Source organism: Cynara cardunculus, assembly GCF_001531365.2.
Source record: "Cynara cardunculus var. scolymus isolate 2C chromosome LG 10, CcrdV1, whole genome shotgun sequence".
Classification (NCBI taxonomy): domain Eukaryota; kingdom Viridiplantae; phylum Streptophyta; class Magnoliopsida; order Asterales; family Asteraceae; genus Cynara; species Cynara cardunculus.
This window is the reverse complement of record NC_037537.1, coordinates 5,336,758-5,352,600: the sequence shown is the minus strand read 5'-3', so window position 1 is coordinate 5,352,600 and position 15,843 is coordinate 5,336,758. Positions and strand designations below refer to the sequence as shown.

Below are 15,843 nucleotides of genomic sequence, written 5' to 3'. Positions count from 1 at the left end.
TACTGAAAATAAAATCTGGAAGATGGCCGTCGACGGAGTGGTGGTGGTGATGGTGCCGTTCGTAGCACACGGTCATCTCAACCAACTCCTTCACCTCTCCGCCCTCGTATCTGCCTACAACATCTCCGTTCACATCGTCTGCACCACCGCCCACCTCCGCCGATCTCGCTACCGCCTCCACGGTTGCTCCGCCGCCGCCTCCAACCGCATCCACTTCCATGAATTCCCAACTCCTCCTTTCACTTCCCCACCTCCAAACCCCTCCATCCCCTTCCCTTCCCACCTCCAATCGTCCTTCGATTCAACCCTCCATCTCCGTCGTCCTGTCGCCGATCTCATTCTTTCTCTCTCACACACCGCCACCAGAGTCGCCGTCGTCCACGACGTTCTCATGTCTTACGTCATTCAAGATGTCCAATCGATACCAAACATCGAGACTTTCACCTTCCGTCCACTCTCCGCCTTCTACACCTTCTGGGATTCTTGGGAAAAATCCGGCAGACCGTTTCCGGTTGACCGGAAATTGCTAGACCGGCTTCCTTCTCAAAATGGAATCACCACTCCAGAGTTTAAGGAATTTGCAAAACTTCAACAACCCCACATGAATCTGGACGTCGGAGAGCTATACGATTCGTCCAGAGTTATCGAAGGCGAATTTATTGAATATCTAGAGAGAAAAGAGATCTCTCGGGGAAAAAGGATCTGGGCTATCGGACCGGTTAATCCAGTCCACATAACATCTCATGTGACAGTTACAGAAAACCATCACAAATGTTTGCAATGGCTTGACAAGCAACCTGCTAATTCTGTTATTTATGTCTCTTTTGGGACGACAACAACCTTCAGTGACGACCAAATAAGGGAAATCGCTATCGGGTTGGAGAGAAGTGAACAAAGGTTTGTTTGGGTGGTTCGAGCCGCAGACGTAGGGGATGTGTCTGGGTTCGAGGATAAGACTGTCGAGTTGCCAGACGGGTTCGAAGAGAGAGTGAGAGAGAGGGGATTGGTGGAGCGGAGGTGGGCCCCGCAATTGCAGATTTTGGGGCATTCAGCTACGGGTGGGTTTTTGAGTCACTGTGGGTGGAATTCATGCATGGAAAGTATATCGATTGGAGTGCCAATGGCGACGTGGCCAATGCACTCTGATCAGCCAAGAAATGCAGTTTTGATTACAGAAGTTCTTGGGATTGGTGTGGTGGTTAAAGATTGGGAGTGTAGAAACGAGTTGGTTACGGCTGCGGTGGTGGAAGAGGCCGTGAGAAGGCTTATGGGTTCGAAAGAGGGGGAGGAGATGCGGAGCAGAGCCACCGTGTTGAGTGATGACGTCAAGAAATCGGTGACAGAAGGTGGTGTTGGCCGTTTAGAGATGGATTCGTTTATTTCCTATATAAATAGATAGATGCTACTTTATAAAGTGTTGTTAAATGAACCCATTTTTAATTCAAATCCTACGTTAAAAATGTGTAAAAAAGGGATTGATTGATTGATGTTGGTTCATAAGAGCAGGAATAATGACACAAGAAATAATATGACTTTTATAAAGTAAAGATCCAAAAATAGGTTAACGGTATCTATCGGAGGAACATAAGAAAGACGATAATAAATACAGAAGTTGTGTATGATCTTACAAAGTTCAATCTTTTCTCAAAAAGTATTAGAATTATTTATTTAATGAAGTGTTGAATAAGCATTTCAATCTAAACAAATTCTGACATTTATATGGGACACCTGCAAATTGTCCTCAACACTGTTCAAATATGCTTCTTCCAAGATTTAGGCATGGGAATGGACTTCGACCCATCGGGAACCCGTTTCACCCTCCCCAGTCGGGGACGGAGATTCCTCGCTAAATCGGGGATGGGACAGGGATTTCCGTTTGTCTCAAACCGGAGATGGGGACGGGGACAAATATGGTACTCCCCGCCCCGTACCCGTTATATATATATATATATATATATATATTATTTTAACTAAAGCGGTAATTCATAATTTCTTATTTTCTAACTAGGTTTATAACCTAAAATTATTATATTTTATTTTCTAACTAGGTTTATAACCTAAAATTATTATATTTTAAATGTTAATATGTAATATTTTGGATGTCAAGTCAAAATACAATTACTCGATAAGTTCTGTATATTACTCGATATAGTTTATATTACTCTTATCTTTTTGTACATGTGGCTTTAATTTTTTTTGAATTAAATTGAATTTTTTTTTTTTGTAGATTATTAGTTCTTATATGATGTTATGGTTTTTATCAAAATAAATTCATTTTGGTTTTAGTTTTATTAAAAATGTTTAAAATTTAAACATGTATAATCTCACATATTTAATTTAAAATAATTTACATAAATGAAAAAAAAATCCCCATTTCCCTATTGGAGATCCCCATTCCCCGTTGGGGATGGGGATGTGACTATATTCCCCGACAGAGATGGGGATGGGTATGGGAACGGGGATAGAGATAAATAATCGGGGAAAAGGATTAAGGTCCCCGCCCCATTCCCATGCCTACCAAGACTGTCTTTTCACTTTTTACAGGCAGTTTATCAAACCTTTACCTTAGAAGATGGGTATGAAAAGGATCTGAGAATTTTACTGGTACAAAACATAACAATCGCAGAATAGTGTTTGGGACCAGGACTGATTAGTCCAAGACCGATTTTTAGCCATCTCTCCATTTAATCGGTTTTTGGGCTCGGCCCTATAAGGCCCACTTCAACCAAAAAAATAAAAACTGGTCTAGACCAATCCTTAACGGTCACTAACCCACAGTAACAAAAAAAACTCAAATCAATAACCTGAATATAAACTTCTATCATAAATAAATAACAAGAAACAAAAAAAAAGTCCGTCTGACAGTGATACTACCAAAAATGTGACTCAGTTGAAAATGATTTGCTAGAAAACCTCCAGTTGCAACTCCTTTTGAGCCACAAAAAACCTATGATTTGTTATCCCATCAACACGATCACACAACAAATTCAGTAAAGAATACGCGCTACTGAAAATTTTGGCCCGGGCAGCATGTATACGATAACGCAAGTGCGAAAACGGATCATACCCCAGGTCTAGCTTTCTTGCTTGCGGATTTTGTGGTAGCTTTCTTCTTGGCTTCTCTCAATGCTTGTCTTTTATCTTCCCTGCATAACCCCAAAAAATACCCACTTTTAAGCACAATCACAAAGAAACACAACCAAACCCGGTACATCCCACCTAAGGTAGAAAAGCTTGCCACTGAGGTTGTTTTTGAGAAGACCCCGGCTTCCCAAAAGGGTAAGTAAAACAAACAGAAAGCCCAAATGAAACCACATATTGGTCAAAAATAATTTGTTCTGTTTTCTTTTTGAAGACCGGAGTATAGAAGAATGCAAAAATCCTACCTAGCTAGCTAAATAAACATGGGGTATTTCAAGGAGGATGTATGCACAACTTATCTCCATCTCTTGCCAAAAGGGAAAGTAAAACAAACAGAAAGCAAAACTGAAGCACTAATTAAGGAGAAATCAGGGTTCTTTTGTTTTCTTTTTGACAACGGGATTATAGATGAATTCAAATAGCTAAACAAACATGGGTATTTCAAATCGCTATAAGTTGGTATCAAAGATTACACCACTCACCCCTAAAAATAATTGCAATGTTTAGATAGGTGTATGTTTTATATAACATCTTATCGACGACTTAAATAAAAAAATGTGGCAACTCAACATTTGAAGACAAAAATTGTTCCATTTTTTAGGAAAAGCAGTTGGTACCAAAGACAGAATGTCAATACAGATGGTTATGAAAAGAGAACCTACCTGGCCTTCGAGATCTCTTCTCTAGGAAGAGGTTTGAATTTCTTCCTCTTCTCTTTGGGGGCAGGTTTCTCTTCGTTCTTTCTTTTAAGAGAACCGTTATTTGTTGTTGAGCTTTTATTCCCTTTTTTCAACATCTCTTTCCTCTGAGGCTTAGGAATTTCCGCTTCAGGATTCTCTGTGGTGCTAGGTTCAATCTCAGAACCTTCTTCAACCACTTCTTCTACTTCAGAAGCTGCTGCTGGAACTCCCTTCGAATTACTCATTTTCTTCAACTGCAATATGAAATTGAATATAAATGATCCACACATTAATGAAAGCCCAATTATGTGCAACTCCTTCACAGACTGGACGTTATGGTTCTCGTCACATACAATTAATGGAACTCCAATTTATGTTCAAAACTGTAAAAGAAATGAGCACAAAGATCGGTCCTTCGGACCAGACCAGTCATTTATAGGACCAAATAGAGCCTAGTTCAGACTCGTATTTTTAGGACAAGATAAAACCTGGTTCGGATAAACACTCATAAACACCTTTGACCAGGTTTTGACTAACCAGACTTTTTTCACCGGTCCGTGGTCATTTTTAAACTGTACAGAGAACTAGAATATTCCCATGTATTAGAGAGCAATCAGTCACACAACTTCAGCACAAGTTAGGCACTGCTGATAATGACATACCTTTGCGACAAAAAAACCATCCATGTTATGAACGTGTGGATAGAAACGTCTCGTTTTTTCCAAAGACGGATGAAATCGGCGTTCCCTAAAGCGAACAAACCTACAAAGATAACAAATCTTTAGGCACAATTATCCATATCTATACTATATTATAAAGCACTTAGGTTTTTGGTCATAAGAACTCTTAAGTTAAAAGGCATTAAGTATATTATAAAGCATTTAGGTTTTTTGGTCATAAGAACTCCTAATACATACAAAATCTTTCAATTTCTAAATATTCCTATTTTGTACTTCTTTAAATGTTAATAATGAACAGAGGTTTTGGAAACTTCTACTAGCTTCCCAATAAACAATAAAATATTGAGATTTTAGGAAATATCATCTCATATATGATCCAGGAAACAAAAGTTCATAGAAAATAAACTTAAAACAATTCAATTTACAATTAAATTAAAATTTTACATTCTGCTGCATTGCACAGATAGACTTCTGGTATATATATTATACATTCATAAAAAATAAAAAGACTGGGAGAAATTAACAGTACCCTGGGCGACCAAAGTCTAATCCACATGGCACAAGTTTCACATCCCTCTTCTTGAGTGCATAGTCTATAACATCTTCATTCTGCAAGATTACAAGATTAAGAAGAAAATGAAGTTGGTGTGCTAAAAATATGGTATGGACAGAAAATACCTCAATAACCATCATAAATATTCAAGATACCTCGATAACCATCATAGAGCATGTTGAGTAAACCACATAACCCCCTGATTTTGAATTTGCATCCACCATATCAATTGCTGCAAGTATTAGTTCCTGCAAAAGAACAAATTGAAAATGAAGCTCTCATACAAGACTGTGACGAAATATAGAGAAATATATATAATATATGCCAAATAATTTAGATATGAATGCAAAAATTGGTTCAAATAACAAGCTCCTTTCCACTATTTAATGACATCATCAAAGTTTTAGAAGCATAATAACATAGCCATTTCTCTTTCATGCTTCGCAGTCCGCAGTAAATCATGATAATCTCCTCCCTACATCACCCTCAAACCAACTAAGTTAAAACCAAGGAATTTAAGATATAACATTGCAGGCAAGAGCAAGCCCACTATACTACAAAGAAACATGTTTCTCTAGGAGAAGACAGTTATGCTTATAATGGAAGATGAGAATAGCTGCATCACAAAGGTGTCCACCTATTCTCAACAAACCACCATCAGTGAGACATAAAGATTAGTTTAAGCACCCTCCCGATATTATCGGATATCGGACCTAGGCAAAATATCGCTACATAAATATCGGTCAAAATATCGTCCCCGATATTATCGACGATATTTTCCGATTTTTTCCGATATTTAGCGATATTTTGATGTATATATCAGACCAATATATCGATTTTTTAGCGTTCAATTATTTGGACTTTTGTTATTTCATGGGCTTAGTTTTTTGGGCTTGGTAACATAATATTAGGTCTGAAATTAATAGTCTGTCTTCCAACGGTCTTCTTCCTTTCTTTTCATCTTTACAACTTCACACTTCACAGACACCTAGTTCACTTCACGAATCACGACTTCAGACTTCTCACAACTTCAGACTTCTCACGGAGTCACGGTTTGGCTTCTYTTCTCGGTCTCCTCTGCTTACCAAGTTGCTACAGKCACARCAGCAACCGGCAGCAACTGTTGGCGTTGAATGTTTATACAGCCTATAGCAACAGCAATCGACAGCAACAGCAGCCACCTGAGTTCCTGCCTTCCTGGTCAACTCAGCCTCCAACAGTTCCTCAATACAGTCTAGTGACTCCGTGATGTTTTAATTTTGAAACTATATTTCTAAACTCTAATTAATGCATATTATATATATTTTATTCTAAGAAATGTTATGTTAACCGCTATTTTGGACCGATATATCACCGATATAACTGATATATCGAATATCGGTCATGACCGATATTTTGTATTCTGACCGATATAACAGCATAGCCCTCCCCACATCACTAAAGATGCATCAATTTCTGTTTTTTCTCATATTGTAATGTTAGATGTGGTTGAGATGTGATTGATTTTCTGATTTGAACTTAAAAAAATTTAAAGGTAAAGGAATTTTTTTTTACATCATCTAGCAATTATAGAGGACCCCACTCTCGCAAACTAACATCTTGACGAGCTGATCAAACAGACCTAATTTAAAACAACCTACTGTACACATAAAAAGAATTAAGGTGTTATGCACTGGCCCAAACCCAGGCCCAATAGTCGGAGTGATATTCTAGAAGAGGTAGTTCAGGTATTTTGATCCTAGAATCTGTTATGGCTGTGAATAAATAGGGAGTTAGTGAGAATGAGGGATCATGCAGAAAATTGTCCAGAGTTCTGTTTAGGAGACTAGCCTCTCGAATGCTAGAAACTGTTCCTTTATATTGTTAATTGAATCATCAGTCACTTGTTCTTATCTCCTGGATATTACTTCCATTGTTTAATCGGCCCAGTTCATAACATAAGGCTATAGAAAACCCATTATAAAAAACGAAATCTCTGAGGACAGGAACCCATAAAAGAAATTTAGGTGAATTTCAAGTTCATTAACCAAACAAGGCAGAATATAGGACAACTGCTTACAAAAGAAACTAAACATTAAAGAGTGGGACCTAGAACAATCCAACAAAATACCAAACTAGGGAGACATAAGCACTTCTACCAAACATGAAAGGTACTCCATCTGACTATTCCCCTTCCCTCGTCCCATCTCTTCTATTTTCAATCATTTGCTTACATGTTTTAACTTCTCAAAAAGCAAAATTTACAGTCCACATTTCAATTGTCATTTTTATTTTTTTCACCTCTCACAAAAAAAACAGCTTTGTAACACTTGGCAAAAACTTGAACATAGTGTGAAAAGCTAAACTAGCAACCCCTACATACAACCAAAATCCAAACTCTGAGCTTTAACATAGAATCATCCAGATATTCCATTTCTTCTAGAAGTGATATGCACCAGTATGGTCAATCTGACTATGAATGCAAGTAAACTATTTCCTTCTACAAACCTTGTTTCATTACAAAATAAATAGCTTCCAAGTCATTGATCTTTGTGTAAAACATGGTATAGACTCATTCAAGTTTCGTTGCCAGATGTGATTAAAGAATTGCGAGATTTTGCCTTTATCTTAAGAATAGTCACTAATAACCATAAAGTCATCTTGCAACTTTAGAGCAGCTACCGATGCGTAAACATGACAATAATTTTAAGAATGAATGAAGTTTGTTACTTGAAAGTTGTTAGGTTCAGCATGGCAGTTTATACTAATAATTATTAATATCTTACCTGACTGCTTTAATCTATATTAACTAATGATCTTCCATAAGAATCTTATAACCATCAGCACATATACCATACAAGTTAAAGTAAAAAAAATTAGAGTACCTGAGACCTTGAAATAATGAAAAGGTAAGAAACATAAGGAGTACGAAAGTGAAAAGCATAAGCAAATTTTTTCTTCAAAAAATGAACAATGAATGATGCAGCACTGCTTAAGTCACAAAAATCTAATATATTTAACTCATAGAAAGGCTCTGGATACCTTCTGTAGACGCGAACAGTTCTGTACATCAACAGCATTTTTAGAGGTTTTGACAGATTCATCTTTAGATATCACCTGTACAAATTAAACATTCTTCTTATTCAACTGAAAAGTACAGACCTGATACAAATGTTGAGCAAATACAGCTTAATTCTTACCCCAGTACCACTGCAAGGGGCATCCAATAAAACCCTATCAGCTGTGTTATGTCCCAAAACCTTGGGGAGCTGAAGTTAGATTGAGAAAAAAGAAAAGTGAATTAGAAAAGACCCAGAAAACGAAATAACATATCAAGGATAGGCATGAAGAATAGCAAACAAAGATGAAGATTGTGCGTTTAAAAGACCATTGCTACAAATACACCTGATGGACAGAAAGAAAAGATTAGTAATTTTTTAAAAGGAACATGAATAGTTGGTAGAAGTTGAATTAAAATGAACACTTGAAGAAAACACTACAAATATCAGAAACGGCTGGTATTTTTCTGGCATTTTCATGATTCCAACTCATCAATATAAGCACAAGATCCTTAAAGTAGTCTGTTCTGGAAATTAATTTATCAAATACAGGCTTCCAAAACCAGGCAAAAAAATTTAAGATTCTAACACCAAAGGTCGGTTAAGCTTCATATTATTCAAATATATAGTAAGTTAAAAAAACTAACCTCCCTCCCATCATAGCTGCATACTACAGTGTTTGTCACACCCAAACGTTGTAAATTTGATGTTAGTTTAGTGAGCCTCTGCTCCTTCATCTCATTAGCGTAAATTATACCTGATAACAACCACATTTGCATAGAGTGGATGGTTAATTAGATGATTTATAATGATATGCATATACACCATACATCACAAAGAACTATTTGAAAGCAAAAAAAGGGTTACTTCAACAGCCAGGTGCACAAAGACACACAGGTCTTGACGGGTCTAGATTGCAAGGCACATGAATTATAGAAATAAGTAGGAGAGCATGTATATGCATAAATAAATATCCACAAAAAAACCTTGAGCAAATATTGAACAAGCAAGAAATATCATTACTTATATATCTTCACGTGTCTCCTTGCGTGTATGTGTGTGTACAATTCTAAATCACTGCAATAATAACCATACAAGTGTAACAATTTCACGAATTCTAAATAACTTCAATGATAACCAAAAAATTTGTCTGTGTTTTTCAAAATCGAGATAACATTTGAAGGATGCATTTGATATTAGATATGCATCTCAATGCCTAATGATCATGTGAATGTACTAGAAAGAGCATACCAGTGTTTTTCATGAGAGCTGCAATGTAAGTCGTTTTACCACCAGGAGAGGCCCTATAAAAAGTAAAAATTGTTTTTTAAAAAATGTTGATATGTGTATGGAATATTCATTGAAAGCTGCAACCTAATACTAAAAAGGGATTAGTTGTGAGCTCAAATAAACTAGCTCAACAAGACAGATGATTGTCCTGTGATGCTAAAAAAAGAGAGAAAACATGAGTACTCAACAAGATGTTTCCACCAGCCAATCTCATTTAAACAAAGTAAGAAGTACAGATGATACCAAAATGAGAAGCAGCATAGAGCTTCTAAATCATTTTTACATTGTAATAAGGTCTGCAAACTTGCTGAAGATAAAATGCCTAGATCTTAGCTACTTTAAGACAGATATGAAGATGCCAAGAAATATAAGATATAGATGCTTACGCCATGTCAACAACTCGTTCCTTCTCCTGAGGAGCGAGAGCCATTACAGGTAGAAAAGAGCTTGCACTTTGCACCTGTGAATAAATTAAACAAAAACAATCAAATAACAAAAGATTAAAGAAATGAATAACCAAATGTTAAAAGTAAAAATAAAAATAAAAAGAATCCTGCTTAAAATTAACTCAGATATAAATACCATGTAATGACCAGCCATATATTCTGGGGTTGCACCATATGGCACTTGATGATCATAAACAACCAAGCCAACCTGTGAATGTTAAAGAGACAATTAACGCAATGCGGCCAAACAATAATTTCTGCAAATAAAGGTGACGAATGATTCTTACCTTTGACCACTTGCTTAGCGGATCTAAGTTGATACCTCTATTCAACAAGACACCAGCTAAGTCTCGTCTCCGTGTCTATATCCTCAGCAAAAGGCGAGTACAATGAGTATGGGAGCACAAATTAAACTAGTAAACAAAGTATAACAACAAGAAATAAGTTATGTAACACCTTTAATGTGTTGGTACGAAGGGTAATTGGACGAGGCTTTTCAAAAGCTTCAATTAGTTCCATAAGTTCAACAGGTGGAAACATCTGCATGAAATGTAATATTAGAAATGGTAGACCATGGACAAGTATCAAGCACATAGAGATATCCAAGTGGAAATTAATATACAGATTATCACAAATTACCTCAACCAATGAAGAAATAAGGAACTCATTGTAACCATAATATGATCCTAAATCCATCTTAAGTTGCTCTATATACTGCTTTCGTGTTGCTCCCTCTTGCCTCAAAGAACTAAAATTTGAGAGCACCCGAACAACTGGACCGAGTAATTTGACAAGTGTCAAGAACATGAGGAGAGAATACAGGAGGCACAGTGGAAATTAAGTTTTATGCTCACAAGAAAATACCCACCCTCTTTTATTCTTTGTTTAAGACCAGTGAGATCAGGGGGTCCACGAGCCTCCTCTTCAAGTTCCTATAATATATGGATTCCAAAGGCATCAAACAACATTCTTAAGTAAATGACCGAGGCACAAATACATAAACAAGGATAGCACTAAACCTCTTGTGTGGGCAATCGAAACTCATCAGGTTGTTCTTTGATGTTAAGCTGCAGTTCATCTAGAGCCTCTTTTTCTTCTCTCTCCTTCTCATCGTCAATGGCCCTAGATTTCTTCTCGACATCAGAATCATCAGAATCCAAATCCGAATCTGAACCTGACCCCTTCTCTGTAAACAGATATAGCCAACCCAAAACCCTCAAAACAGTGATATCTCTAGATAGCAACTTTAAATTACATAGCATGTAAGATCTGTGTCATCAAACATAACATATTATGGCAACAAAAGTGAGAGATTGTCTTTCAGAAAATTCAAGAGGGTCCTACTTGCCATCTTAAGCTTCATAGCATTGCTCAAGACATACCTGCAAGGTGCGTGACTACAGGATTTACATTCTTATGCACTTCCAGATAAAGTTCTTTTTTATTTGTTCTAATGTTTTAACTTTTTTAATGCCAGTTCAAAACGTTCTAAAATTTACCTGATTCATGATCATAATTGATGGTTTCAAAAAGATAACACTAAAATTCAATAATTATAACACCCACAAAAATATATTACTCCAGGAACACTATGAAGTACCTTCGTCGTCACTGCCTTGTAAAACATCGCCAGCAAATGTGTCATCCCCATCGGACGACAAATCAGACCCAGAATTCCCTCCATCACCATCAAGACTTTGTTGTTCCTCCATTTCTTCGTCTTCCATATCAGACTCGCTCAAAATATCATTTTTCTTTTTGCTCTTGACAGAAAGAAACTCCTTACTTTGCTCCTTTCTGCTTGGTTTCTTCTGTAACTTTTTGCCTTTAACAACCATTGAAGCTACAAACAGATTTAACAACAAATAAAAACCAGCTTTAGGGTTTGGATACAAACACAGAAGAAAAGAATAAACACCGAATTAGCAAAAAGGGCATCTCCCTCCAAAGAGTGAGCATGAAGTCAAACAAAATATCATACCAGCAGAGAGAAGAGCTTGCAGGAAAAGAAATAGAAGTGGTGGCTCTAACATCAGATGGAAAAGCCCAAGGATAGGGGTGAACATGGGTAGGGTCTAACAACCCAACCAGTTCAGTTTGAAACATCACAAACTGTTAAAAGAATTACAGCATAATCCAACCAAACCCAACAAGTGAGAGTTGGGTTGGTCAGGTTTAACATAATAATCAAGCATGTAAAGAAATTGACTGTTGCGACATAACCGTAACACATTCTAGCAGCAACATGACATTCCAGTAGGTGCATCCCAAGACAATTTGATGCATTGTTGTTTATCATGAAGGCTTTAAATATGTTTTGGTTCTTGTACCGGATTCAACTTTAACTATAAACCAGGTAGCTGATAGTCAATGTTGTGTCTTGTCTGATTTTTCCATACCCAATGATTGGAATCACTTGGGAAATGGGAGACATAATTGTATAATATAATGGGCTTACTAGATCCTCTTCCATTCTAAGTTACTTATAAGTGTCAGCACTACAGCAGCAAACAAAAAGCATGTATATTGGACTGGGTTGTCTGTCCTGCGTTTGGTAAGACTAGATAAGAACGTTTGGTAAGCTGGACAGATCAGAACGAAACTGTTAAAATGACCACATTGCAAAAGTATAAACCTAGTTGCAAAAAAAATAAAAAAAAGAGAGACGACAAACACTCAAGCAATCTTTTTAAATAATTAGTAGCTTGAATCATATGCATCAGATAGTATAGTACAACTAGAAGGATCATAGATGCAGAAGTATAAACCTAGTTGATAACCACAAAAAGAGACACTGCCAAAGCTCAAAGCCTTGCTAATATCTCATCCTGTGTAACACGTTACAACATGACCAGATTTTATCGTCATTGAGGCCAATAGTAAGTGATTGCATATTGTATAATATTAAACGAAAACTGAAGAAACCAAGTACAATAGAAGTTAATCCATCCTTCAAATGGTAATAAACATAATTATACGATTAAAAACTCAACCAAGTCAACAAACGAAAATTGTAAAGAAACACATCTACAAACGAAATCGATTTCAGGATAGAACAAAAACCAAATAGTACCTTTTGATCGAAGAAGTGAAGGAGAGACGGTTGTGGAGAGCACTAGTCGATACACAGAGGATGGAGGCGATTCTCAGTTTAGGTTTGGGGCGGTGGAGCCAAATTTGAACAAGTAGAATGAATGGATATTTTTTATTAGGTTAAAACCCTAAACCCCCACACCCCGTCTGCAGACACCAGACGCCATTATCTAATACCTTTTTAAATTAAATTACGTTTTTAGTCCCTGTGGTTTGTTAAAAATTAAGGATTTTGTCCCTGTGGTTTTTCAATTTAGGTTTTCAATCTTTATAGTTTACAATTCATTTATATTTTATCTCTAAGGCTAAAACACTACTTTTAAAAATAAAGAACTAAATTAGAAATGAGTTGTAAACCACAAGAATGAAAAAACAATAAATTTTAAATCGTAAGGATAAAAAAGGTAATGAATTATAAATCATAAAGATGAAAATTATAATTTTAAAACCATAAGAACTAAAAAAGAAATCTTCAACAAACCATAGGGACTAAAAATGTAATTACTCTTTTAAATTTGCATATATCTATACTATATTATAAACTATTTGACAAAAACTCTTAAAACTCGTTTTTATTATATGAAGTACTGTTTTTATTGATGCATATTGGTTAAAATTCAATATTACAAGTAATTATGCATAAGTACAATTTATTAAAGTTTCATGTTTGAATTCGTGTAACTAACTGCAAATAAATATAATCAACTACAAAATAAACACTTTAATCTAAAATATAATTAGAATAATCATTATGTTTTAACAAAATACTTAATTATTAGTTTTATAAAAAATTATATTATTAAATCAAAAATAAATTACATAGTTATTAAACCTAAATTAAGTTATAAAAAATTGAATTAAAGAAATTACACAAAAAAAAACAAAAACTTTTAAATAGTTAATTTGATATTAATATCGATATATTTTTTTTTTTAAATTTTATGATATCTTCAAATTTGTATTTTATTTAAAAATAAAAACATTATTGTATTCTCAAGACCACATAAAACCGTATTATAACATCAACAAGAGACAAAATAAAATGAAATACCAGAATCGAGATGTATCTCGCTGCATTACGCGAGTACCCTTCTACTTCTGATTAATGCACTTTTTATCTTACTTAAGTCACCTCACATTCTAATCTCACACCATAATAACAAATAGTAGTAGTCTAAAAATTAATACATTAAAGAGACCAAAAAATGATAACACATAATAATCGATAAAAAAAATATATAGTAAATAATAAAGGCCCAAAAATATATTAACTAATAACATTGGAGAAGAAAATCAAAAAAGTTAGTTGGTCAATAGTTATATACTATTGTTTACTGTTGTTCTAAGCTTCTTTATCTGGTACCAAGGTTTAATGCTATTGATTATTGCTATGTTTATATGTTACTCCCTCTTTGTTTTTCAAGAATTCAAGGAATAACAACTTTAAGCTCATCTGCATGCTATTGCTATCTCTTATGAGTTATGACATGTTTCATTGTTTTGTGATTAATCAATAAATTTTTCCTATTAAATGTATCTGTTAATGTCTTTTACATGTGTTATTTTTTATAAACTTTTAATCTTAACATATTATTTTAGGAAAGTAAGAAAAGAAGGGAAAAATTTCAAATATTATCATCAATTGTTTGATTTCTTCATCTTTAATTGAGATTCCACTACACACCACAAGATTCTATTTTAGTGTTCAAACAACCATTCCCTGAGCTTGTTGGTTATATGTCTCATTCATTATTTATTCTTATTGGATCTCAACAAAGCATTTTTCTTTCACATTCTCACTATTCCTCACTTGCCTGCATGTCTATAAACCTTGATGATCTTACCTATCATTGATCTATTATCGACTCTCTTGATTACTTATGTCACTTTGTTTCTCCTTCTATATCAAAATAGCACATGTTTTTTGTTATGAACTAAGAAAATTCTTACCTTTTAAAAAACATACCAACCATAATTCATAGCAGATGGTCAAACTTATATCTATATTTTTGAAATTGAAAACCACTCTTGTTTTCTTAATACACTATAATATGTTAGAGATAGGGATTTGGAGATGATGATATGATTCGATAGAACATGAGAATTGTGTATGAAACACTTTCCAAATACTATATTTCGACCCTTGCAGCTTTGAGCTCACGAAATCAGTATTAGGATAATTCTTGGTTTTCTCTCTTTCTCTCTTCAAAAGATGTGAAATCAATATATATATATATATACCCAAATTCTCAAAAATACATATTTATAAGAGATATCAACGGTTATTAGAGGTTAACGGGTATAACCGTCAATGGATAAGATCAAAAGGTAGTTACAACCGAATCTTATAACTGAAACCAGTAGGTCCACACCTTCTTGAACACTAGAACAAAGCTTTCAGTTACCCGTGACCAGAGGCGAGCCATAGGCTGACCAGAGCCGGCATGCAAGCAGACCAAAGACTGCCGCGAGCGACCAAAACCCCCTTTGGACCATCTTCAACACTTAGCAAATTTTCTAAGTCTGAAAGTACAAGTCTTCGATGCACAAGTCCAGGCTTGCATGCAACGTTTTAGAGTTACGATCTAATAAAAATTTAAAGTATTTACAACTTAAATCCGAAAAAAAGTTCTAGAAGGACCACCGCCAAGGGGCTCAACCTCTTGGAACCCCGTATGAGGCACTACCCCTAGGACCTCTCAGGGGGCGCGACCCCCTTAACCTTGTTTTAAGACGATCTAAGGTGATAGGAGCAACATTTGTAAGTGTGCGCTCCGCACCTCCTAACTTAAGTATGTTTGCCTCATTCCATTAATCGATCTCAAGTAAATTACAGTTACACCAAAATGCATGATGACACTAAAATCACCAACATAATCTTGGTTGCTAATTACTTAATAAGGAGTACGTAAATCATAAGTA

At 35.4% G+C, this 15,843-nt stretch overlaps 2 protein-coding genes across 2 annotated transcripts; one reads left to right on the top strand and one right to left on the bottom strand.

Annotated features, from left to right (window-relative positions):
* LOC112520239 (zeatin O-glucosyltransferase-like) lies at positions 1–1,450 on the top strand. The gene has a single exon (XM_025128537.1). It carries the CDS (start codon positions 23–25, stop codon positions 1,397–1,399), a length of 1,377 nt encoding a protein of 458 aa, XP_024984305.1. The 5' UTR covers positions 1–22; the 3' UTR covers positions 1,400–1,450.
* A 1,330-nt stretch (positions 1,451–2,780) lies between these two features.
* Positions 2,781–13,057, bottom strand: LOC112519080 (probable 28S rRNA (cytosine(4447)-C(5))-methyltransferase). Its single transcript, XM_025127048.1, has 18 exons — positions 12,902–13,057; positions 11,429–11,671; positions 10,848–11,014; positions 10,697–10,760; positions 10,468–10,601; positions 10,285–10,368; positions 10,116–10,190; positions 9,965–10,036; positions 9,769–9,842; positions 9,344–9,396; positions 8,740–8,849; positions 8,234–8,302; positions 8,076–8,150; positions 5,210–5,302; positions 5,031–5,110; positions 4,484–4,583; positions 3,804–4,075; positions 2,781–3,146 (listed from the first exon to the last, which is right to left on the bottom strand). The coding sequence occupies exons 2-18, from the start codon at positions 11,664–11,666 to the stop codon at positions 3,062–3,064; spliced, it is 1,845 nt and encodes a 614-aa protein (XP_024982816.1). The 5' UTR covers positions 11,667–11,671; positions 12,902–13,057; the 3' UTR covers positions 2,781–3,061.
* Positions 13,058–15,843: the final 2,786 nt, after the last annotated feature.

Bases quoted from the DNA above. Each gene is read 5' to 3' on its own strand.
- LOC112519080 (XM_025127048.1), bottom strand. From the start codon at position 11,666: ATGGTTGTTAAAGGCAAAAAGTTACAGAAGAAACCAAGCAGAAAGGAG. The intron at 8,151-8,233 runs GTAAGAATTAAG...TAATTTGTACAG, and splicing joins CCCCTTGCAGTGGTACTGGG to GTGATATCTAAAGATGAATC. The intron at 5,303-8,075 runs GTATCCAGAGCC...GTTCTTTTGCAG, and splicing joins ACTGTTCGCGTCTACAGAAG to GAACTAATACTTGCAGCAAT.
- LOC112520239 (XM_025128537.1), top strand. From the start codon at position 23: ATGGCCGTCGACGGAGTGGTGGTGGTGATGGTGCCGTTCGTAGCACAC.